This window comes from Schistosoma haematobium, chromosome ZW (genome assembly GCF_000699445.3).
Source record: "Schistosoma haematobium chromosome ZW, whole genome shotgun sequence".
Lineage (NCBI taxonomy): Eukaryota > Metazoa > Platyhelminthes > Trematoda > Strigeidida > Schistosomatidae > Schistosoma > Schistosoma haematobium.
In genome coordinates, this window is record NC_067195.1 from 57,910,155 (window position 1) to 57,938,090 (window position 27,936).

Genomic DNA, 27,936 nt, shown 5'->3' on the forward strand with positions numbered 1-27,936 from the left:
GATTCCCATACTATGATGAAATGGTCGTCCAGTGCTTACAGGTTTTCCATGGTGGTCTAGCTTCAATTGACTCATGAATTTAATTATTATATAAGAAATACTTGCATATCAAACAGGGCATTTTCAGTCGGAACGTTGCTTAAAAGTGACTAAGAAAACTTATCTATCTGAAAGAAATGGACAACTTGTTTATCTGAGTTATGACATATAGTTTTTACATTGTTTAGTTAAATAATATGCCCAATTTAGGACACTAGCAACGTCTAATGTTTTTTTTCAATTATTCTGTATATTCGATAAAATATTGGCTGAGATTTCAGAACTTGTTTCATCGGTGAAACGTTTATTGAATAAATCAACAGCAGTTCATAATTTATAACTAGAGGATAACATATTTGCTTAAGGGATTTTTAAGTTACTAAGTTAGTTTGGTTATGATTATGCTGGTGAGCTGCCTATGTTCCTTCACGAGGAGCAACAGGCGTAAGTAAGTAAGTAATGACCTCACAAAATCTTTGCGAGCAATATGTAACTTATTATGAATTATAACTAGATATATTATAGTCCAGTATGTAGTAAAAATTATATTTCTTCCATTGTTATTTCTATTTCATGTTTGCTACTGAGACTGGATCTGACATTATGTGTTATTTGTGTGTTTCTATGAACAAAGATGTCCAAAATGATCATGTAGATTTACGTGAATTTTCATTTCTAATGAATTACGTTACTGTTTAATCTTTTAGCGATTTTCTCTGGAGAAGTTTGTCCGTTCAATTTCCAATTAGTCAAAGTGTTAGGTCCCGATAAACATGATAACTGGTAACATTGGGATCCTTTTATGGACCGATACTATACGCATATTTTTATCGTATAATTGTTAAATAACTAAACTATTCATATTCATATTTCTCTTATTATAAACTTTATTTTGACCTATGAACCATTATTACACGTTTTACCATTCTTAAATTATGCCCTGTCTATTAGTCACTGCCTCACACATTCACAGCCACATTTGGCCAAATATTGTACAAATGTTATTTTCTATTTTATGCTACGTTCTGGTCTGTTTGACTGGTATATAAACTCATTATGTTTGAAATATAATGATTCATATTGCAGAGGCTGAGACTGGTGTTCTGGACTTAACTGGCTGGGCTAGGCGGAAAGCAGGATCAATCAGGACTCTAGGCTGCTCGCACGTGTTTTACGCGTCCTTGGTCCGATCGATAATTCGCTGCTTCTGATTGGCGGCTTGGGGCTATAACACAAAGCTAATTCAAATCCAATAAGGGTTGAAAAATTTTATTATCTAACGATTACCATATTACTTACATATCACAGCAAATTCATCTTCAAGAAATCTATGGCTTCTAGATGACACTTTTATATAATATGTGGTTAGATCATTGTTAAAGTATTCTCATTTGATTAAGAATATAGAAAGCATGTGGTATATGTCTAAAATGTTGATTTGGTTTAGTAGATCATGAGTTGATTAGTAGATTATAGAAAAATTAATATGATGCTTTCTAACTACATTAAACAAATAAATTGTAAATAAGTTTAGTGAATTATTATGACAGTTACAAAAGCAATTTTTTTATCTTAGTGAAAGAGAACAAATTATTTACCTTAAAAGTAATTTATTGAGGTTTTACCTCATAATTTTAAGAGTATATTCTGTTATATCCTAGTGAAGATTAAATTACGGGTAACTTATGGGATCTATTAATGGACTAATGTTATATATATATTACTAGTGTATAACTGTTCAGTAACTAGATTGTGTATATTTATATTCCTCTTACAATCAGCTTCATTTTGACCTGTGATTTATTATTATACGACTTATTGTTCTTAAATTATGCTCAGTTAATTAATTACTGTTTCCCACGTTCACAGTCACTTTTTGGCCTGATCTTGTATAAATGCTATTTTCTTATTTTATGGTGCGATGTGGTCTGTTTGGCTGGTATATAAACCAAGTATCTTTGAAATAAATGATTCGCATAGCAGGAGCTGTTATTGGTGTTCTGAACTCAACTGGACGGGCTAGGGGAGCAAAAGACCAATAAGGACCCTAGGCCGATCAGACCGGTCGAACGGCATTGATTTAATACAAGAGTGAATAAGTCGTATTTCGACTGGAGAATAAATTACGTGATAGCTAGTCGGACTTAAATTCACAACATATTCAAACTATATTGCATGTCAATTTTTTAAAAGAGAATTTCCTCCTTAGAACGTGTTAATTTTGAACTGTAAGAGAAAGAATTTGCAGAAATGTTTATTCCTGTTAACAGATAATTTTTTCCGAAAATAACAAGTAAGATTTAATCTCTGTTTATCTAATGTGAATCCTTTCTTCTACAGAATGTGTATAAATTAGATTATAGGTAAATTCTCATCTTTGTTTCACTTAGTTATTTTACTTAGTAGTCAGGAATGAGTTGATGACTTTTGGCTTTTACCAGTAATTACTTGTATGTACAGTTTAACTGTTGGGTTTAAAGTCCCAAGCTAAAGAGTTGCATAGGGTTCACAAATTATTCACCTTTTTTGAACATATTTCTACAATCCTTTGGTTTTAAAGTCTGATCAGTCTCAGAATATGGTTGATTTATTCTATTTGTTAGATAAAATGAAAAGTCTTTTTGATATACTTAGGCAGTGAGGAAATGAAATTTATTAGATCATTGTGATACATTGATAAAAAAGTAATCTGACCACACGTTTATACATGAGAAATAAATGTCAAACTAGGCAGATTGGAACCTAAGCCAAATAAAGATAATGAGGAAAAATGATATGGATCACAATCCCCTGGATATTAAATCAATGCCACCAGAGAAAGTATATTGTAAATACATATTACATTCAAACATATAGGGGGAGGCGCGGTTTTACTTTGTTTGACTAAGTCGTCAACAGACTTAATTATCTGTCCTAGACAAGTTTGTACCCAACCACAAAGGATTATTTAAGTTCAAGATTAAGACCTGATTTTGATGCGCTTTAAGGAATGGACGAAGAGAGATGTTTGTTTTCTGCGCTTATTGAGTCACCTTATACGATTGCTTGTGCAGCCGTTTTGGTACTCTTTGAGTAACCCAAACTTTTAAAACCAATTACCCCTCTCTTCGTACAATCGGACGCACATATTTGCATTTATAAACACTCTGTGATAGGACACTAATGCTTACATCTTAATTAAGATTTTAGTGGAGCCTGAACACCAATTTTTTAATAATGACCTCGACTAGTCAGCTCTTTATACTGATAAGTGTTTCAAGCATTCATTTTACATGGCTCACCTCTGATTGGCAAGGTGTTAGTAACATGTTCGTTAGGTCCCAGAACTGTAATAAACGTAAGAAAATCTTGACTTTGTCATTGGTTTACGAATTGTGCATCAGTGCTTCTTTTAGAAGCCTCACATCGTATTTACCAGTACTATTTATACAGATACAAATCATTCACTTGAATAAACCTTTTATTAAGCTTTGCTTATGTTCCTATTTGTCTAGTTTGATTTTTGTTTATCATATATATCCTAACAAGTTAATATGTGGTCAAAATGTTCGAAATGTATCACGTCCATATATCACATAGATCTGATAAACGTCGTCTCCTCATTGCACTACCAATCTATAATTCTTTTGATGTTAAAATGTCATACACTATCGAATGAAACTCTCGTTACGCTACCGCTTCATTTTAACCTTTATGATACAATAAACTGAGTTATCGGTCAATTATTAAAATTTACCCTTTTGTTACTAAACAGAAGAGAAATTTCATAATTTTTTCTTGAAATACGGGTTAGCAAAAATTAGAATTACAAGTATTTTTATTTCTGTTACCTTTGTACAGCTAACAATAATTTTAAAAGTTATTACTTCATAAATTAAACGTGAATCGAAGTATACTTTTCATGTATTGTCATTCTAAGATGTGACCGAAATGAATCATCTTTCTGTCCCTTGATTTTATCAAGTACAATTCACGTCAAATGATAATCTCTATTAGAGAAGTGAAAAGGATGTATGAAATACCTACATATTACTTGTAATCACTATATCTATCCATGATTTGTATTATAATAAATCTTCCAATAGGCTGTGGATTTTTGATAACTATGAATTAACGAAACCAAACATTGAAGTATTCATAATACGGTTGACATAAAAGCAAAGTGAACAATAACTGAAACAGTTGTCACTTCAAGACATAGAATTCTTGCAGCGAGTCAAGCACAAGCTATTTCTCTTACGAGTTTCAAATTAACACTATTCTTTTTGTATTGAAACCAACTGAAACCAACAACCCGATGCTACAAATTCGAGCAACTATCAATAACGTGTATGAAATTTTGACTGAGATCACGAATTGATCAATGTTAGTCCACCATTGAAGACCTGAAACCGCTGGATGGCTATTTAGTCCTAGTATGAAACTCCTCAGCAGTGCACATTCGTGATCCCACACGCAGGACTCTAACCTAAAACCTTTATTCTCGTGCGCGAATACTGCACTTCTAGACCATTGAGCCAGCATTCACCGGTATTAATGTCTAAATTCAATCCGTTCACGATATTGCACGACCGTCCTCCTCTGTCCTCAGTGAGTAACTGCCCCACACTGGAAATGGCTGAACTCCACAGGTCACCACTTCTCACTAGAACTCCAGGAAATCCATCTTAAAGCCAGTCACTAGTGAGCACATGATAATTACCAGTTCAGTATCATGGAAGTTGTTGAGTTTTGACGGAGATCACCAAACGGTTGTTCTGTGTTTCCAGGATTTTAGTGGTGGTCTAACACTGATCCATTCATGATCTTAACCAAAACTCAACAATCCCCACAACCCTATACTGATATATGAAATTTTGCGAAATATATATATACATATATCACCTCTACTACAACAAATTTCTTTAAGTCAAACAGATATATATAAAAAAAATAAAATATACCTATAAATTGTACAGCTCGATCGAAAGATGGAAGTAAATTTTGTTTTGTAGTATCTGAAGCAGGTATATGCAAATATTGTATCCGATTTAATTTTCTGAATGGCATAGGCAATGAATCTGTCACATTAATTATATGTGTTACATTTAATTGTCTAATCAGATCAACATCTTGAGAGTCACGTGCATTACCTTTAAACAAATAAAGAGTATTTTTAAGAAAGAAGTATGTAAATAAATAAGGAAAAATGATGTAAAACATATATATTACAAGTTGAAATTTCTTATTAAGTACCTTTTGGAAATAAGATTGCATTGATATTCTTTTTATAACAATGACAGTTTAAAGATGTGAATGAAACTTCTGAAGAATACTTACTCTAGTAGATCGGTAAATTATTGATTAATAAATGTCATTAATAGTTTTACGAGTTTGGTTGAAATAATTACTCTTCAAGTTGATAAATTAGTTCGGAATGCAAGTGTGTACCCTTATTTTTACCTAAAAATCTTAGCAGTAAGCGAAAAGCTTGACCTTTGACTAAGAAACGGCTATAGGGATTGTAAATCCATAAATGAGTATATATATATATATATATATATATATATCATTATGGCTATTTTGCATCCAGTCTTCATTAACAGAGAGCATTGTTCTCAAATTTAATGTTCTCTAGGTAGTATCAGCCATAAACAATATCAATAGATTTTTACATTACAGTCTTCAAAAGTATGTTTATATGTTTAGAAGCTCATCAAAAATAATTTTATGTTTCACAGCATATACTTATGTGGCATTCATCTTGTGATATTAGTTGTGATTTTTGCATGAAGATCACAAGCTATCAATAAAGGAAATTATAAAATGTCAAACTTTACTTCTGCAATCATAGTTCTAGATAACATTTGATATTCTGTAATATGTATTTCAATTAGTTTTTGATCCATATAAAGCTTGCTCATGTTTTACATAATAACTAATCAGTGATTTCATATTTTAAATAAATAACTGAGACAAGATTCATAATCAGAATATCCTATAGATGGTGTCTCCGAATATTTCTAATGATTTGGGTACTTTAATAACTATCATTAAGTGAACCATAAAAGCGATAAAGAAATTTTATATATTCATAGAATTCTAGATGATAAAATTTATCCTATGAAAGGACCAATGAAGTAAACACTGAGCCATCAATATTTTTTGTAAAATGGTTATTAGCCATAAGTAGTCAGATTCTTTCGGAATGATGAATATTCTGAATTCTGTGTATTAAAAGCTATCTCTTCATTAATCATCGGTACCTATCTATGCTTTTGAAGAAATCCATGTCTCTTCACGTTTTCGATATTTTTGGCAGATAGTACCAAAAACAAATATTATATCAACGAGCAAGATGTAGTAACCGCCAATTGTTTTGAGATATCCAGGAGTATACACAACTTACCCCGTACTGGGAAAGTATTACTATATTTCAGAAATCAAACTTCTACCTACTTCTACAGTTTTAAAATTTAGTCCCATAAAACATGAACTTGAATACTATGTATATGAGTAATTATATATTAATTATGATGCATACAAAGATCAACTATGAATGCTAACTTCACTGATATTTACTCTTATCAAAATATAATGAATTTAACGTATTTTAGGTAAAAGCTAATATAAAATGCCCAAAAATCAGTTACAATCATAACGAAAATCGTTCTGTAAAAATTCAACTTCATAAGTTATCAATATTCATTAAAGCTTCCTAATTAGGTGTTTCTTTGAAGTGGATAAAATCGATTTTAACAGTAAAACTAAATTTATGAGAAAATTTCGGGTGATGCTAAAATAATTAATAAAAGCGGAAGTTGTTTCTAAAAATTCTCAAAGAAAGTATAAGTTATGTAAACGGAGTGTTCTTCATAACAGTATAAGAATTTAAAACAAATTTGTCATCATAAACATCGAAAGTTTACATCATATACTTCACAAATTTAATCAAGCACGCTCATTTTTTGGTATTTGTTTATATGTAATACAATGACTCAATACCATAGCTCACTAAGAAGGAAGAATAAATCTGTAAAGTCTCAGCAAATAAATATGAAGTAAATCCAACGTTTAGTCTGACAATTTGGTCCAAGCTTTTTCAAGTAAATATGTAATCAAATATCAAAATTATCGAATATAAATAAGTCCATGGTTCTCTGGTTGACAGTATACTGAATAGGTCATCCAATTAATGTTTGAAGCGAACGGCACTGGGTTCGAGTCACAGAGTGAACACCAACTCTGGAATGCAGGTACATCCAGCTGACGTGTCCCAAATAAGTCGGGACGCGCCTCTTAGATTTCCTTGCCAGCCACCATTCATCTTCGCTTACGGGGCTTGTGACTTAAGGTAATATCACGGCAGTCCGTACAGGATGCACATATGCCAAAAAGCGACTGATCAATTGCAGTCCTAAACAACAATGGGAAGATACAAGTGAATTTAATGTTAACAATGTTTAGGGTACGAATTTGCTTTAGCGTGTAAGAAACATGTGATGTGAAACGGAACGTGTTAAGATAACAGATTGTGTGCATTTGTAATTGATGTGAGAATAAATTTCATCCACAAAACAAAAATAAAGAAATCAATGTTTGTGTTATTTTGTTGTCCCAGTTAATTGTTTAACATATTCAGATAAGAAAACTGATCAGAACAGTTGAATGTAATTGTTGTTTATTTATCTTCACTTTTTGCGTTCTGTGACATATTTGATATATATTATATATAAGACTTGTATGGGTTCACCGATCAAAGGCAATATATAATGAATGAAATTATAATTTATGGACAAATTAATCAGGTTTAAGACAACAGATCTTGGTTTTTGTCGCGAAATTCATTCATCTGTCTGGCTAACTAGCGTTTTGACATTTTAGCTGGTGTTAGTTAGTGATGAAAATCCTCAATCTAATTCCTGAGCCTAACCATCAACTGTAAACCATAATTCTAATTTCTCACACTGATTTACAACCATCATTTATTACTAGTTAGTAAGTGTGTAGTGAACGAGAACTTCTGTAGGGACAACCAAATGTATATGAACACAAAATTACAGAATCTCTTAGTAAAATCTGAGAACCATACAGTAAATACTTCATTTGCAAAATGTCAATCAGTTGTCTCAGACTTGACTGTTCCTTCGCTCCTTCACCAATTACTCTCTGTTCTCGTTCTTTTCCCTTCGATCTCCTTAACCTCCTACCGCTAGGCACCTTCGATTGATGACACATACTCCTTATATCTGTCGACATCAGCAGCACACACCACAGGCGAACATTCTGGTTGTTCATAAATCATGGTCTCACCGAACTTTCTTCTCATACCACCTACAAATACGCACATTTTGTTATCTTAACACTTTTCGTTTCACACCACATGTCTCTCACACGCTAAAGCAAATACCTACCCTAAACATTGTTAAAATTGATTGTATGACCTACTTAGTATACGGTTAACCAGAGAACTATGTACTTATTTATATTTGATTATATATTTACTTGAAAAAGCTTGGACCAAATTGTCAGACTAAACGTTGGATTTACTTCATATTTATTTGCTGAGATTTTACAGATTCATTCTTCCTCCTTTATGTCCCACATCAACTCGGTGCTCAAATACTATGAAACTGTTCGATCAAATTTAGATGTAAGTTCTTGTACAGCATTGTTCATTACTCAAAGCACAATTAATTTAAATATTTCAATCCTCCTGAAATTCAATCATGGTATTAGCGACACTTGACATTGAATTTTTGCACAATATCAGGCAGTTTTCATGCATTTCAAAACCTAACTGAAATAAATGGTTTATTACACTAGTAAGAATAAATTTAACAATGTATAAATCTACAACACATTACGTTGTTACTTATTCATTAGGCATAGACAGAGTTGTTGTGACTTTACGTCCGGCTTTTTATCACGTGATTTATCCACCAATCAAAATACGACTTATACAATCTTAGCACTGTGCCAAACCAATGAAGTTCGACCGGTATGGGCAGTCTAGCGTCCATATTGGTCCTATGTCCGCCTAGCCCGTCCACTTGAGTCCAGAACACCAAATACCAGCTTCCAATATGCGAATCGAATCGAATCATTTATTTCATACATACTGGTTTTGTATAGCAATCAAACAGACCGCAACGCACCATAAAATAGCAAATAACATTTGTACACAATAAAGCCAAAAAGTGGCTGTGAACGTGGGAGGCAGTAGTTAGTAAACTGAAAATAGCTTAAGAACCGTAAATCGTACAACAATAAATTAGAGATCAAAATAAAGCTTATAATAAGAGGAATATTAATATACATAATCTAATTACTGAATAGTTATACCATAAGAATGTATAGATAATATTAGTCAATTAATATGTCTCAGAAGTTACTCGTGATTTATACATAGATTAGCTTATTTCTGTTTACTTGTAGCCCTATTATAACTTAGTCACAGTTCTAATCGACTTTAACGTCGTTTTCTCTAACTTCTTATAATGCAAAATACAAGTTTTTTTGAAAACTCGAAGATGTAAACTTTATTTAATACGAAAAGTTTTATTATTTCCTTAAATAGATTAGTAATTTCTGACATTTGGACTGCAGTCCTGCTAAAACATCTCGGTTAACAATATTTTAATTGTACATATAATTCAATATACTTTCATATGTTTAAATTTAACTAAAAAATAATTTTTGTTATCCATAAGTAATCTGTATTTATACGAAATATTTATCGTCTCTCTAAGCACTGAACATTGTAAACGTTAAGAATAAACATTGTGATAGTTACGATTTATTTTTTTGTCTATCTCTTATGGAAACGATTGCCATTTCACTTTCAAGTTCAAACACCCAATATAATATTCCATGGAACAATCAGTAGTGACAGAAATGGTGAAACATTTTTTAAGTAAAGATCAATTACAGTTAATCAACGCTAAATCTGTCACATGAATCCATATATCGTATTAAAGATTCTGTACTATAATCTAAACGTATTTCATATAATTAGCAAAGATTTAACTGATTTAAGTTTCAATGACCCATAATATTGACTAATTTTCCCAAATGCCTACGACATATAGCCACATTTCCAGAAATAATCATATCAGTAAATCTGTTCGCCATAAACGGTTAATGTTTATTCAGTAATTTATTTGTCAGTTAATCTTAAGCATTACTTACTTTGGTGTATACACATCTTAATTACAATCAGTATAAACCATATAAAAATTACTGTATTCAGATATAAAGTATTTAACTTTGGTATCCAATGAATTTTCGTTTATCTTTTTCGTATTCTTATTTCAGCTGTCCGATTCATGTATTCAAGAAGTCAGTAGAGGTGTTCTAGAAGTACCACACTATTGTACTGAATCATGTGACCATTTCTATTATTCATTATTATTATTATTATTATTAATATTATTATTATTGTTATCATTATTCGACGTCCCACCGATGATAACAACCATTTAAAGAAGATAGTCACAGCTGAAGAATTAATCAAGACTATGCTGCACAAATTAAAATAACACAAAACAGGTTTGATCATTGGGAAATACTGATATGTCTCAGTGAAAATTAAATAGGCAGAACTATTCTTAAGCTGTTAACAAATTCTGTATCTTTTAAACTAAATGATAGGTCAAACAGGATGTTTTCACTCACTGGAATAGACATTCTCCCTAAAGTCCCATGTAATGGAAAGTTTTAATTGGAGCGTGTTTACCGATTTGATTTCTATTATATCCTGGAAACATACCTATTGGTCAAGTTTACTTAAGTTACCAAAGTTTCACTGTCTTATAAAGCTAAAACTAAAATTATAGAAATAATGTTTTCTCAAAACACGCAAACATATATTTCGAGATATTTCTAATGAATTTACGTTCAGACAATTTACTTAAGTTTCCAACCCATGTATCTTTTCATAGTATGAAGAATTGAAAAATGTCTAATACCGGTTACATAGCTAAATTGAACTTATGAGCTTTGGGTAGTCTTTCAATCCTTGGTGTATTTGTTCGTACAGACACTCAGAAAGATCAAATAACATTATTTGAAGCGACAACAAAAATTCTTCTGTATTTGAGAGTTCTCTTTCACATTTCTTTATTTGATGACGTCTACTAACACTTCTAAATTTGGATTTCTGAGACGTTGTTTGCTTCGTATATTTCAAAATGTTATACGGTTCAGTGCAGTTAACTAAAGGAATCAGTGCAGAGCATACAGTAATGGTTGAGAGGTCTAAACAATCATTTATGTTGGTGCCACCTTATATATAAAGAAAAGATATGAAATATGCTACATGAGATTATTACTGTAAGATCTTATCAAGTTACTGAAATGTTGAGAACATTTTTTTATATACAAAAATTTTACATTCTGTTAACATACTACCCATCGAAACTTCTTCCACGAAAATTCATACTTCCATTGTATAATATTGGTTGAAGGATTGATTGTCTGGAAGGACTTTACTGATCTAAGTGTAAATTTGAATAATCGCTAGTTAAAATTATCGAATTTTTTCAACATCCAACATGAATAGTAGAATAATATTAATTTATTTAACTCTGCCTGGATCCTCTCTAGAGCTACTGCCGGTCGCAAACCCGGATAAAGGAAGAGGGTTAGACATGGGGTTAGTGACCCCATCCTGTAGAATACTAACTCGCTAAAAAACGCTAACCAATATGATCTTATTTATTTTGTCAATTTTCTCCATTTGCTTATTAACTAGAAATAATGGTAATAATTATTATAAAAATCTAAGTCTACATACATTATATTAGAAATATATTGATTAGAGTTGACTTAGACGTGTACATGTTAGATAATTAAATGAATTCGATTCGATGAATATTACAGAAAAGAAACTGCAAAGAGTATGGTAACAGAACATTTAGGGATTGAAGATTTTTGAAACAAATTGTGTTATAAATGAAAAATTATACTACTTAATCAACGCATAGAATTAATAAATAAAGAATTAGTAATTATAATTAATGTAATGGAAATAAAACCATAAGTAATAACTATATGAAGTCACCAAAATAAACTATAAGTGATAATTATATTATGACGGATGTATAACATTAGCTGCAGCAAGAAATAATAGATAAGCGCCAATTTAAAATATTTTCTAATCACCTACAATTATTGTAACGGTTGAATTAATGAGTCGATCTAAGCGAAATCACCATTGAGAACCTGGAAGCATTGGACGACTATTTCATCCTAGTGTAGGACTCCTTAGCAATACGCATGAATTCGACTGTGAAAATTTCTACAATCCCAACAAGTCTCCATTACTACAACTTTTGTCTTTTATTATTCTACATTGATCCATCCAATCTAAGTTTAATCAAGATATTTCTAATATAAAGTATGTAAAAATAGTTTTTTTTAAAATAATGATTACTAATATTCTCTTTAGTTTACAAGTAGTTGAAGAATGATCATGAATTCTTATCTATCTAAGTCTATAAATGAAAAGAAGTCTATAAAATAAGTAAACAAAAGTGAATTGTTTGTTTTGAAGATTTGTCAAGACGGATTCACGATTCTGGAAACCTACTTCTCATAGTCTTGAGATATGAACTACTGTATAAAGTGACAGAAATATAAATTTCCTTATAAATTCAGTCAGTACAATATGGCATTTGATAAATATTGTATTGGTTATGAGAAATATACATTACATGAAGTGACCACTAAATGACTTATTCACTAAATCGTCGTACTCAATGGAAAATCCTAGTTTAGCTATTAATCTGCATAGGGTGCTAATATAGTACATTTTTTATGCTTTTCGGTAGGCGATAAAATATATCGACTTACGTACGATTCTAGATGACGTATGTTAGCATAGGTTATCTGATTAATGGTTGAGCATAGTGAATGTATTAGTCCAATCTAAAATCACTTTTGCTCAGAATACTTCTCTAGTATTTTTTGTAACTGTTAAACTAGGTGACATAAATTCAAATATCAATCCGCTAACGAATGTCAATAATCCTTGTTGATAAGTATTGACTAGTACAAAATTTAGGTTCATGAATTTCTGAAAATAGTATGAAACCATTTTTGATATAAAAATATTTACTTTGATTCTAGGGGGTTAAACAGTTTTCTATAGATTAACACAAGTTATATCCAATAGTAATTATATGATTAGTAATTATATCTCAGTAATTGAAACTTAAAATAATTCCAACATTTTGTCCAGCTAATTCGTCTGGACTTCTTCAGGATAATAATCAAGATCAAAATCATCAAAGAAATATATAACGTCGTAACAATCAAATAAAATCAAATTCTCAATATTTTTATTAATTATTATATTAAATAACTGAATTATTATTATTATCTTTCATTGAAATTTGATTTCAGTCAGTTCGATACTATTTGATTAAATGTTATGAGGTAATAAAGAAAGAAATTAGAAATCAGTAGTATATGTACATATGACGTAAAAAAAAACTTTTTCTTAGAGATTATACATTAAAAATTATGTTTAACATTATTTATCTAATGTCAAAGCATGATGCAAAATATGCATATTTTTTAGAATTTATTGAATCGCGTTAACATTTTATAAAGTAGAGGGATAGATCTTCTATTAGTTATTACTCTACTCTATAATTTTTGTCATTGTAGGGTTGTGGAGATTATTAAGTTTTTGATTGAGATCATGAACTGATTGATGTTGGACCACCATTGAAAACCCGAAAGCACTTGACTGCCGTTTCGTCTTATTGTGGGACTCCTCAGTATCTACGATCCCGATCGCGAGATTCGAACTCAGGGCCTTCGGTTTCGTGCGCGAACGCTTAACCTCTAGAGCGCTCAATCAGCATGCAATGGTGTTAATCTCCACCCTCAAACAATCCACGAAACTAAAGGCTCTGGGTCCAACTCTCGCGAGCGGGGTCGTGGGTGCACACTGCTGAGGAATCCCACATTAGGACGAAATGGCCGTCTAGTACTTTCTGGCTTCTAATAGTGGTCTAACATCTATCGGTTAACCATCTCAATCAAAAACTATAATTTTCGATATGATTAAAATTTCAAATATGTTTGATACTAAAATTCCTAATTATTCCTGATATTACTTCATATATCATGGATAATTATGTTTATGCATTTATTAATTCTTTTTAGGCTTGTTGGTTAATTGACAACGTAGGTCTATATATATATATTTTTTTCTACGATTACAATTGATATTATTATTGTATTCATTAAAGTTAAAGCCCATATGTAGAAGAAACTACCTATTCATATTTGAACGAAACATCCCAAAAGAAATTATAAGCAAAGATGGATAGTGGCTAGCAGTGGAATCCAGGATGCGCGTTTCGTCCTGTTTGGAACTCGTCGGCTGGATGTACCTGCATCTCAGAGTTGATGTTCATTCTGGGACTCGAACTCAGTACCGTTCGCTTCAAACGCCACCAAGTGAATCAAACTTCACCCCATTGCACCCCATAGCAAGTGGCTATCAGGACTCAGCAGCTAAGTGGATAACGTGATGGCGTTTGAAGCGAACGGTACTGATTTCGAGTCCCAGAGTGAACACCAACTCTGAGATGCAGGTACATCCAGCTGACGAGTCCCAAACAGGACGAAACGCGCATCCTGGATTCCACTGCTACTTACTATCCATCTTTGCTTATAATGCTTGTAAATTAAGGCAATATCGAGGCATACGCACAGTATGCACATATGCCAATAAGAAACTGATCAATTTCAGTCCTAAAACATCAATGGGAAGATTCAAGTAAAACAATACCAAGTGAATCTCAAAAGAAAACTACTTAGTCTTTAGAACACATTTCTACATCAACATAACTTACAGTCATACACATTAAATATCTTTCTTAATTAAATATGTGTTATATTTATCATACACTTGTATCATTTATAAAATTGAAGCCGAAAAAATAGTAATAATAACTTACCTAAATATAAAAATGGTAGAATTTGTGAAATACTTGCACTTAAAACATCATCATTATTTTGTTGTATTTCATTTACACGTAATGGTGTTTGTTTAATTCGTACAACTAATGTTTCATCACGTGAACAATCCTTTAAACAAGAAATAAGCTTTTCTGTATCATTTGATTCAAAATTATCTAATTTGTAACATGAAAGATCATCTAAAAGTAACTTATTGTTAGTATTTATATTATTATTATTACCATTTAAAGAAATTACGTTATCATTGAATACACGTGATACAATCGATGAAGCTTCAGAATTATCACTTAATGAAGGTGATGCAGCGTCGGAACAAGAACTATCATCAGTAGTTATATAGTTAATAAAAAGTGGTATATTTCGATCAATGAATTCATGGGCATCTTGAAGACTTCTAAATGCTTCAAAACCTCCTATAAGTAACAAAAAATAAATAATCGTAATCAAATTTATGTAATATGTAAATGTTTGTAGTTCACGTACAGTGTGAAAAATAGACAAATTACATTAGTTATAAACTATACATAATGATCCTTGAATTAATTGCATAATATTTTTCTATTTTTGATTATATCTATTATGATGAATCATTTTCTTATCATATGTATACATCTATCAGACCAGCAAAAAACGTAAGTAGCCTAAAAAGCTAAATTTTAGAACATGGAGTTGTTCAAATCTAAGAGAACTCTCATGTGTTTGTAGTGCACCTATGCCTAAGTTCAATCATTATGCTTCTGTTTTATGATTTTATAGGAATAAATTCCAAAGTGTGTGAATTTATGTTTGTTTCCAGGTTGTAAGAGCATTTTACAGCTCATTTAATAGGATCTGTTAAAAGTGATTGCTCAACCCTTAACAAATCAAATAATCTCTAATTACTTAACCGATTGACAGAATTCAGCTTGCTGATAGGTTAACCTTTGTTTATTATTCTTGATTATATTTACTTAGGAATTGTAAGTGATTTAGACTAAGGTTTATGTTCGAGAAAAGAAGTATTTTCCACTTATCCAAAATCTCTATCAACTTACGTAAATGAATATTTTTTATTTATCATTTATGATTCCAAAAGTGATTTTTCGAGGTTTTAGAGACAATTCATGCCTTATAAAATGAATCATTTTATATATATGTGGAAATGAATGACGATCACAAGATATCACAAAAATTACTGTAATTGACAATATAAACCACTAACAGACTGTTATGCTGATATCACATGTGTTATACGGTGCGATGATCCCATTTTGACTCGATATCTAGTTACAGGTGAGTACGGTTGCGAAGTTCCGAATAAAAAGAAGCAGTACTTTACCGCTTTTTGATTTCTAATAGCTCTGCAACTAAATTCGAGCCTCAAAATGATATTATCTCGAAAACTTTTAAGGTCTCCTTTTTGTTTGTGAGTATGAGTAAATAAAATATGTGATTACAATATCTTATTCCATTCTTAAAACTTTAGTATCACAGTTAAACGGTTAACTAGTGCCAACTAAATTTTCATGATAAGGTTTTGATTCAGTCCGTCAGTTTACATCATTTGGTATCGAAGAGGAAGAGATTAAAAAAGCTGCTATAATCAAGTGAAATTACGAACTAGGTTCTTACAAAAACTAACTACTAGATAATTTATATAGGTTCACAATTCACAATCTACTAATAGAACCCTTTGTAGTATTTCTCAAGTAGAAGTAATGCATCTTGTAATACTGCTTATAATATGTAAGAATATACTTAAAATAGTGCTCATTAACCTTAAGTAATAAAATGATTGTGTGATTTTTTAATTATATGTGATTTCATGCCACAAATTACAATCAATACAGTCAGTTGATTAACCAAAATATGTTGAACGGGAATGAAAATCTACACTTTTTTTAATTATTGTAAGAATCATCTACCTCTTAAGCTCAATAAGTATAATGTTGTTTAGACTATTAGTTATAAAACTAACACTCAATATAAAAGTCATCCTGTCCACAATTTGAGTTTACCTGACCTGATATACATGACATTGATCACCACTCAATAATCAATCAATTTTAAATACATCACAGTCCTACAGAAGGTCATTTGCAACCGGAATAGCTCAGTGGTAACGTCTCTAACTGTGAAGCTGGGTTACACGGGATCGAATCCGTCAGGGAGCATCAGTTCCCTCAAGATTACAGGTACACCTTGGTGACGAGTGCAAAGTAGCATGAAGTCTAGGTTCAGAGTTTCCTGTTGACTACCTCGAATCACCATCTTATTTCAATATAATGCACGCAATGTCGATTCATTTAGACTGCCGGCTATATTGCAACCTGGTCGATAGAATTTGATCTACACTAGGAAAGACCTGACATACATGACATTGATCACCACCCAGTGATTAATCAATCGAGTTTATTTACATTTATTTATTTTCAATCTTTTGTCTTTTATTATTCGTCTAGAAATATACCTGTTTACTACAAATAAAACAATACAATGAAATCTGTTTGTTTTCATCATAGACGAAGAAATCTCTAAATATCTTATTCTATTTAAAGAGAATATGAAATCAAACACCTTAAGTCGATTACTCAAATGGCAATGAAATTATCCAGTTTAGCAATAAACTTAATACCTTATTCTACAAATACAAATTATTAAATCTAAATATGAATTAGTGAAACTATGAGAGTAATAAAGAACAACACACTGAACATATAAACCATATTAACATATATATCAATGTGAATATTTCCATTTGAACTAAAATATCTAAAGTATCAAACTACTGTTTCCAATGAAATTCTTATTACATTTCACTTCAGTATATACAAGAATATTGATGTACATATTCAACAACTAAAGAGATTTGTTGATCACTTTTACCAATTATGTAAATTAAACAACTAATTATGATCTGGGAGAAATAAACAATGACTATAGGTGTATTTCTTATTGATCATGAATAATTGCATAATGTACATGGTCGTTGTTATATATATAGGGAGAGAGAGTTCTGAGTAAAGAGTGATTAAGATGTAACTGTAAATAGTATTCTTTGTTTAATAACCTGTATTATGTTATTCATTCTTTTATGCATCAAATATTTATTCAACCTGAATAATTTCACAGTGAACGGAGAGCACTGAATAGTTGGAACAGTCAAGGCTATAATGTTTCATGTTGATATAAATAAGCTGTATTTTGATTTTACATTATTTACCGCCTGAAAAATATCCTATCATTCTAGTATATAGATTTTAATGAAGAATAACAAATCAATGATCATTTGATCATACTATATTATATATTGTAGTTCACTTATATTGCTAAAGTAATATAGATCATTAAATTTTTCTCTCCTTAAATAACAATCAGAACTGTGAAATCCAGTAGTAAACTACTTCATTGAAAATGAGAAATATAAATGAAGACAGTCAATAATCCAAACAACTTAATATAGACTAAATATGAAAATCTTATATAATGTAAAATAAGGCGTGGTTTTGTGTTATTCTCTGTACTTAATTCCAAATAAGAGATATCGATATATTATGACGATTTAGATAGATAGCTAAAATGTATTCATGATGAACAAATGTATATTTAATTACTGATTAGTTTCATAGAATCTAACCTACATAACTGAAATTGCACTTAAAACAACTGTTTATGTACTACAATGTATAGAAAATTAGATCAGTATCATAAGATTAGAAAATGTGTTTAATTTCTCAGAAAAAATCACATAATGCTCCATGAGATCATAGAAACATCAGGACAATGACTTAAGTAAGTAGGTTATCATAACAACTGACAATCCGTTATTCTGACTAGAGGAAGAAGTTAAGGGGAAAGATCAAATTGAAGACAATATTTTGTTTCCAAAACGCAGTTCTCGTTTGATTTCAAGAGTTGTTGAAGCTTCATAACTAAAATTGATTGAAACGTTAATGAATTGTAATGATAGATTTACATTCCAATACAGTACCTAGGAGATCATAGAGTTAAAATGAATTGATAAAAAACACGCTTGTATAACCAAAACAACCTCGAATTAATTAGTAGTTAGCCATTTAGGTGGACTAAATGGACAACAAGGTTTTTATGCATCCATTGAAATAAACCAGATACCTAGGAGCTCACCAAAAGGCTTCCTTAAAGTTAGTTTTCAAGAAGTTGACCGCGATATCATCTTTGACTACAAAATTTGAAGACAGACTTCTTTGGTTAGGCAGGAAATCTGTTATTTTGTTGTCATAGTACTTCTGCAACAGATCTGGATTGATAATCATTTAGCATGAAAATCTGCCAATATCTTTCCAGTTCCTTACTCTTTGTGTTGTCAGTAAATATCTATCTAGTTCACGAATGACTGAATTATGTTCTGATTCAGTCCCACTTGATTTCAGAAATTTATTAATTCCCTCTTACGAATTCACCCGCGAATCGACTTTGTTAAGTAGAAACTGGTTCTTTCAATTACACATTCACTCACTGAACTGCATCTTGAATCCTAACGTTAGTTTAAATGACTAGTAATGAGTATTAAAGTTTCCGAATTTTATATCTCCGTTAGAGTTGATGAAATGATAATTTATACATCTTTTTGGTATTCTAAACCAGGTAAAAACTGTACAAAATACGTTACTATTGAAGAACCCGATTATTCAGAATTACTTACTTCTGCTACAACCCATAGAAGAGTATAGGTCACCCACCACCATTCTCCATCCAACTATGTCTTGACTTACCCTATCCATTTGTTTCCAGTTACTATTCATTCCTTTCATATCTGCTTACAATTCTCGATGCAGTATGTTCTTCGGCCTTCCTCTTTTCCGTTTCCCTTCACGATTTTCAGTTAACACTTGTCTCGTGATGCAATTCAGTTATCTCTGTAATTTACGTTTTATCCACTCCTCACGTCTTTTCATAATTTCCTACTCAGCCGGAACCTGGTTTGTTCTCTCCCACAGTAAGCTGTTGCTGATGGTATCCGGCCAATGGACATTGAGTATCTTGTACGGATAATTGTTTATAAATACTTGTACATTTTTGATGATGGTTGCCGTAGTTCTCCAAGTCTCAGCTCCATACAATAGCACTGTCTTGACGTTCGAATTGAAGATTGTGACTTTGATATTAGTTGATAGTTGTTTTGAGTTGCATATGTTGGTTTACCCGTAGGAATGCTGATCTTGTTTTGTCTATCCTCGCCTTGATATCTGCATTAGATCCTCTTCGTTCATCGATGATGCCGTCTAGGTACGTGGATATTCCCACCTCTTAAAAGTTCATCCATCAAGCGTGATCCGGTTGGTGACCTCCGTGTTGAATTTCATGTTGCTTTCTCCTCTGTGTATGTTAAGGCCTATGGTGAAGAGAACAAGGGTGGGGACAATCGAATGTATCTAACACAAATTACAGGACTTGTTAATAAAATCTAACAATCATAAAGTAAATGCTTAATTTGCAAAATGTCCACCAATCGTCTCAAAATGACTCAGACTTCATTGTTCTTGGATTTTCATACAAAATGCATTCTGTTTTCATTCTTTACTGTTCGATCGTCTTGTCTCTCTGCTGCCAGACCTTCTGTTCACGACTAACATCATATACTACTTATGTCAATATAAGTAGCATATACCACAAGGCCTACTGATGCATAGGCTTCTGCTACATTGTTTGTCTTGACCTGCATTTGTTGATGTGCATGGAATAGAAGAGCTAGGGCATCTGAAAAGACCAAATCGTCTAGTTGCATCCAGCCTGTCCATTGTACTCCATGATTTTCCTCAGATGTCGAGGTCTTCATAATTCAATTGACCACCAGAAGAAAGAGAATGAGGGAGAGTAGACAGCCTTGTTTGACTCCGGTCCTCACATTCAATGCGTCTGACAGCTGCACCACTTTACAGTGTAGTCCATCGTATGAACTCCGGATGATGTTGACGATTTTCTCAGGTACGCCATAGTGTCGAAGAAGAACCTATAATTTTCTCCTATCTACGCTGTCAAGCGCTTTCTCTTAGTCAACGAAGTCGATATATAGTGACGAGTCCCATTCAAGTGATTGTTCAACGATGATCTGGGGTTTCGCGATTTAGTCCTTGCACGACCGACCCTTATGGAATCCGACCTGTTGATCTGGAATCTGGACGTCTACTGAATCTTTCGTCCGGTTCTGCAACATTATTGAAAACTTTCCTTGGTGCCGATAGTAGTGTGATGCCCTTGTAGCTCTCACACTTGCTCAGATCCGCATTCTTTGATATTTTGATGAGGTATCCTTCTTTCCAGTCCGTCGGCACTTGTTCTTCCTCCAAAATCTTAGTGAATACAACATGAAGCACACTTGCAGTTACTTCCATTTCTGAATTTGGTGCTTCGGCTGGTTTATTGTCAGGTCCTTCTGCTTCCCACTCTTAAGTTGTCTGATGGCCACCGTGATTTCTTCCGTTGTTGGTGGAGTAACATCTATAGGAAGTTTTCTGTGCTGCTTCGACGTCTGGTGGGTTCATTGTGGCGGTCCTACTCAAGAATTCCTCAAAGCGTTCTACCTGTCTGCTCCTTCGTCCTTGAATCTCGGTGATTGTCTTGCCTTCTTGACTCTTGACCGGTCTCTCGGGTTTACCATATTTCTCTTCCAGTTTCTTTGTCGTGTAATATGGTTACTCACATTTCCTTCTCTTGTAGCTTTATCCGCTATCGTTGCCAAGTCTTCTAAATATTTCCGCTTGTCAGCTCTAATGCTCCTCTCCACTTTCTTCTATGCTTCCGTGTATTCGGCTTGTGTTTTGACTTTCTCTGTTTCTATTCGGCTGTTGTCAATTGCAGTCTTCTTGCTATTTCTTCCTTGAATACTGTTCAAAGTTTTGATAGAGATCCATTCCTTATGATGATGGTTCCTGTCGTCCAGCACCTCCTGTTACGTTGAAGGAATGCTTCTTTGACCCCTTTCCAGTAGTCCTCCATAATGGTTTCCTCTTCTGTGAGTAGATCTTGTAAGGCTTGGAACCTGTTTTTGAGAGTTATCTTTAATTCGTTGAGCTTGTCAGTATCTTGAAGGAAGGATGGATTAAACTTTTTAGTGCTGTTCTTTCAGTTGTCTGGTGTTTTTTTAGCTTCATTTCAATTTTGGCAACCACCAGGTGGTAACCTCAAGTTATATCAGCTCCCCTCCTGGTTCTCACGTCTTTCATTGTCCTTCTGAATTTTTTACTGATGCAAATATGATCTATCTGGTTCTCCGTGATGTGATCTGATGACATCCATGTAGCATTGTTTATGCGGTCGTGTGAGAATTTAGAGCCACCTATAACCAATTTGTTTAAGGCACATAGGTTTCCAGATTTCTTGTAGTGGCTGTGCTTCGTCGATCAATCACCCTCGTAACCGTTATTGTATAATCCTCAACGGTGTTTGAAATCAGAAGGCAAAGAGAAGCAGAGACTACAGTTTTATTAGCAGATAACTCAGACCACAAAACAGAGAGGCAACTGAGTGAGTCAGCGAACTGAAAGAGTAGAGTATAGTGTGGAGTGTTAAATGTACATGTATATATATATAGGGAAATGAATGGATCATCGAATCAATTAAGCAGTTAATAATAAAGCTAACAGAACGAATATATGCGTAGGCGGTAAGCATTGTTCAAGTATACATATTTCATACAACCACAACAAAAACAAAGGTACAATAAGTTGTTATAGTACGGATGACTCTGTCCGAATTAAATGAGAACAAACTCAATTGCACGTGAGTTGCTATACTCTCCAATTTTGTTCCTTCTACTCCATGCCGTCCCATGGTATCTTCAAACCGAGTGTTGTCCATTCCAACATTGATACTTAGATCTCCCATCAGAATTATTAGGTACTTTCATGAGCATTTTGCTATGATCGATTGCAGCCTCTCATAAAGCTGGTCTTTATAGTCTTCGTTTCTATCAATAGTGGGTGCACAACATTGGATAACATTTATCGTGATTCCCTCCTTCTTCGTTTTGAACGACGATTTGATTATCCTGGATCAGTCGGATTCCTATCGTTTAAGTGCATTAGATACTTCTTTGTACAAAATCAGAGCAACTACTCGAGTGTGTGGAGCAGCTGCTTCCTCGTGACCGGAGTACAACGGCATCTCTCCTGAATATATCTTTCCCTGTCGAGCTTCAGTCCAATGGGTTTCACTGATACCGAGCACCGTCAAGTTGTAGCTCTTAATTCCCATAGCTATTCGATTAGTCCTTCCGATCTCCCACATTGTCTGGACATTCCGTGTACCTATATTAATTGTTTCTCTGGTTGTTAGAAGGGGCACCGACCTCGTCACTTTCGAAGTGTGTTGACTTTCACCATGACGCGTCATAATTCTTCTGAAGGATTGTTCAACTCGGAGGACAGATTTTAAATGGTTTGATTTGTTTATTCTAGTTAGCTTTTTTTAACTTGATTTTTTTCGACTAGTTGTGGTTGTTGATACCATACCGAACCCTCCTGCTTTTCGTGTGCTTGGGACCGGTAGTAGCCCTAAAAGAGCTACAGGTGGAGTCGGTTGTTCAAAATATATTGTAGAAATATTTTTATTTTAATACTCTACAGAAATAGTTTTAAAATGTTTAGAATCTTTTAATAGTCACTTAAAGTAAGTTTCATTTCTGATGAGTAGAGTGACTGTGGTCATTGGTTCTTTTGTTCAAAAGAACAATCATTCATTTAGTTTTAATAGTAAAACTTATTTCTAGTAAATAAGCTAAATCGTTAATAAATTATTACTGAATTTCAATAGTTGGCACCATGTGTCACTTGAAGCTAGACAACCATGGAAAACCTGTAAACATTGAGCGGCCGTTTCGTTCTATTGCGGAACTACTCATCACTGCGTATCCACGATCCCGCCTGGCAGGATTCGAACCCACGACCTATCAGTCTTGCGCACGAGCGCTTAACCTCTAGACCACTGAGCCGGCCGGCATCCAGCGGTGCTACTGTCTAACTTCAACTAATCCACGAAATCAGGAAACACGTCCATCATTGTCTTAGTGAGTTACTGTCTCACAACAGACTCAGTTGAACTCCACTGGTCACTACTTCTCACTTGAGCTCCAGTTTATACCCCTTGAAGCCAGTCACTAGTGAGCATATGTTGATTTGTGTCAGAAGGGGGTTTTGTGGAGATTGTAGTAATTTTAATGGTTGAGGTCATGAGTCAATTTCATGGTGGTCTAGCTTCAATTCACTCACGATCTCAACTATTGAAATTACTACAATCTCTACAAAACCCCTTCTGATGCTAGTACTGAATTATTGTTTCGCAAAAGATTTTTAAATTTTGATTAATTTTACGATGAAATTTTTCAATGAAATTTTACAACGATTGGAATGACTTTTTCATAATTCAGGTAGAGAGATCAAGGGAATTTATTATCTAAGTTCCTTTACTGTTATGTCAGAAATTTTAGGAGATTGATAATATTTTCATTTAAAATATGAATACGGAAATAATAGAATAAGAATACAGTAATCACTTAGTAAAATGTATGTAAAATTAAAATTAAAACTAAGCTGAAGTTCCATAAGTAACTGATTATCAAAGTCAATTATGTAACAATGAGTTTAGGAATTGAAATCGGATATAAATGTAGCTAATTTGTTATCTGTGTGATTAACAATAAGTAATTAGTAATTCTAAAGCAATCAAAACTAGATAACCATGGTATTAAAACACATTACGTAACATTAAAATTGTAAGCTAGAATTTAGCAAAATTTAAAAGTTTGTAAGATTTGGAAAGAAGTTTAAGAAACTTATCAATAACTTAGTAAAACATCATGGTATATTAAGAGGCTGTACAAATGTTTTCCGTATACAAAGGCTAAGTTTATTGATATGCATTCTGATGGCTTCTGTTATAATTCAGAGGCAGATTATGGAAGCACAGGGTAAGCTTGATGATATTCTATAGGTAATCCTGACAGATTGACTGGTGTCAAATAGATACACGAAATTAGAGCTTTCTATTGCTTTCTGTTCTCTTTTCACCAATCATAGAACGTGATGCTCACAAATAAGATGATATATTTATCCGACTATACACCTAGCATAACTGACTTCCTAAAAACAGTTAAAATGGTAAGTACAAATGACGGTAGTGAAACTAGGAAATTTATCTTTATTTAGCGTGCTCACTATTGGTTAGATTAAAAGAGAAGAGTAAAATCTTTTTCACATTGAATGTACGGTCTACAGTTTTTCTTATACGTAGGCTATACCACTCTTTAATCATAATTTCGGGAACAAAGGCTCTTTAGGTACTGTTGGTAGTTTAGTTTCCAGATTTATTTCCAGATACATATTTTGCTTGGAACTCTGTTCGTGGTTTTCTAAATAAACTTAGATACCATTCAAAATTTGGTAACTTAAATTGATTCTTCATCATTTAATTGGTGATCTAAAGCCTTTTGGATAGATTTTGCCAGTTTCTTGGAAATCGTACCTTTAGAACCCCTAAATTTTTGAGCTTTATTATTTAATATTTCGTACAATAGGTATACCCCTAATGGGATTTTATTTTCAGCCTCAGGTAATCGAGACTGAAACTAAAGAGGTATAACTTAGTGAGTAGACAAACTAGTGAAATCAGTCGAGTTTCCTTTAATTTAATTACTTTCATCTGATGTATTAATTATTCGGATTACTTTAATGATCACCTCGTGATTTTTCCTCCTGGAATACATGAAAACTTAATTATCATATTAGAGGTGGAGTTTCTACTGTTCTTTAAATTGTGCTTTCTACTTCATTGTTCCATGTTGAAATGAATTATAGTGCGACCGGGGCAACAAATATACATTGTTATAAGTAATTCTATCATCTATGAAATCAACCAATTGCGACTAGAGATATTTCAATAAAATCACTATATAAACTATAAAACAGGCCTTAAGGCTTATAATTGTTTTCAGTAAAGACAATTAACAATAATAGTAATAATAATAATAATAATAATACACTTCATCTAATTTTTTAAATAAAATAATTTATGAAGTTTTATCCTTTTTGTTACTAATTTTAGTAGTAAATACCAAATAACGTTTCTTATCAAACGACTGAAATTGCATCATCAGAATCTCATTTATCGATCTGTATTTATGGTGTTGTATTACACTTCTAACAAAGCTGCTTCAGTAATTTTACTAAAATCTATTATAATTTGATAAGTTAATTATTACTAAATTAACTGTATTACATAAGCATAGCAACACAATTTATTTGCTAATTGGGGAGTGAAATCAATATAAAGAATTAGTTTTGAATAAACAGCAATGTTAAGTTATTTAGGGTGTAAACGATATGATGAAGTCTTACGTCTACTGTTGCCTTAAAATATTCAATAATAATTAGTAACTGTAAAGTACATAGACATTTGATACCACCTGGATTAAAGATGAATAGTTTCAGATTGGTTTGTCGAATTTTTTGCCGTGAATAACAATGATTCGATATTTTGATCTTTTCCAATCAAAGTCAATCTCAAGAAGTAAGTTGTGGTTGTAAACTACTGGGATCTTTTTTCAATCATCCATAATCATTCTAGTTCGTTACATTAAAAAATGAATTATCTACTCTTCCCCTTGTAAAATATAATCTCACAACCTAATATTGCTGTCAGGATAGCTATGGATGATGCAGATAATATTTGAAGATATCTACTGGAAAGATAGTATTATTATTTTTTGTCTTGTTTTTAGGGGATGGATCATGTAACTAAACAGTTGAATAACAATAGATTATTGAGTTCCAAAGTCTAATTTTTAAACTTTTCTCTGTAAAACAAACGTAATTTCCTACTTATTACCAGTGAAAAGACCTTAGATTCACCAAATGGACATAACTTCGTTATGCTACCTGGTTTCGTTCACTACTGAAACAGAATTAAATCCTGCCAACCGATCTCATTCCAATATTCTGTACTGAAAGGAATTTTATTTGAGACCGTAATGAATTATAAACTACAGATACAATTGCTGTTTAACTAGACCCATACAAGAAAGAAATTAACGAGATGTCATGTAGTTATTATGTTGGAACTATTGATCAACTCAAACAATTCATTGAAAACCACGATGATCTTTCCGTTCCATCAATGATCACATAACAAACTCCACTGGTCGCTGCTCCTTAGAACTTTGGTAATCAGTTTTGAACCTTGTTACTAATGAACATGAATTAATTATTTATGCTTTATAAAACACATGCAATTTATAATTTTCCATAAAATACGAATAAATATGATGACATAACGATGATTTTACCCTGTACCTTGTTGTTTGAAAATATTTTTCTAACAAAATTAAATTTCTAATTTTTATTGAAGTCTGGCACTACCATTACATGCAATAAATTCCTAATAATGTTTCAAAATCCTAAGTTTTGACATTCATATTCATAAACAAGTTGATAAAAAGTAAACCTATTAGGCAATTAGCGATGACTTACCATCAATCATGTAAACTCGATTTCCTCGAGCTAGTAGAGCAGAAATAAAATGCAATTCAGCTCGAACTTTTTTATCTTTAAGTGTTGAAGTGGATACAAAATCACTACGTTGATCATAAACCACAATGGCAGGTTTAACCAGTGATATTTGTGAAATAAATGACACTGGAGATTCTGTATATGGTGCAGGGCATCCATGTGTTTCTGTATACCAAATATCCCATGACTGGATAGCTCGTTTAGCCATAGTTTTTGTGTAACAGTTTGCTGAACGAGCCGTAAGTATATGACCAGATTGGTAAAGCCTCGTCTCTCTCATATCAACAATGATTAGATGAGAATCAGAGGATAATTCTTTGGCTTTACGTAATCTAGAAAGTAGGATTTCTGCTTTTATCATGCCACATGTATTGCTGATTTCATCATGGCTAAAGTT

The 27,936-nt window shown here is 32.5% G+C and overlaps 1 protein-coding gene across 2 annotated transcripts in view; it reads right to left on the reverse strand.

Moving 5' to 3' along the window:
- The window catches only part of DUSP16_1 (Dual specificity protein phosphatase 16), a 31,161-nt gene that overhangs the window by 2,862 nt on the left and 363 nt on the right, over positions 1-27,936 (reverse strand). Inside the window, exons 2-7 of one of the 2 annotated variants that reach the window (XM_051211867.1) lie at positions 27,501-27,936; positions 19,752-20,371; positions 15,240-15,431; positions 14,997-15,197; positions 4,983-5,171; positions 1,162-1,539 (exon numbers count right to left, since the gene is read on the reverse strand). The exon at positions 27,501-27,936 is cut by the window's right edge and continues 62 nt beyond it. In XM_051211867.1, the coding sequence (XP_051071978.1) occupies positions 20,295-20,371; positions 27,501-27,936 (513 nt within the window). In that variant the 3' untranslated portion in view covers positions 1,162-1,539; positions 4,983-5,171; positions 14,997-15,197; positions 15,240-15,431; positions 19,752-20,294. Of the gene's footprint in view, positions 1-1,161; positions 1,540-4,982; positions 5,172-14,996; positions 15,198-15,239; positions 15,432-19,751; positions 20,372-27,500 lie in introns of those variants that run through there. The other variant, XM_051211866.1, reaches the window with a different exon arrangement.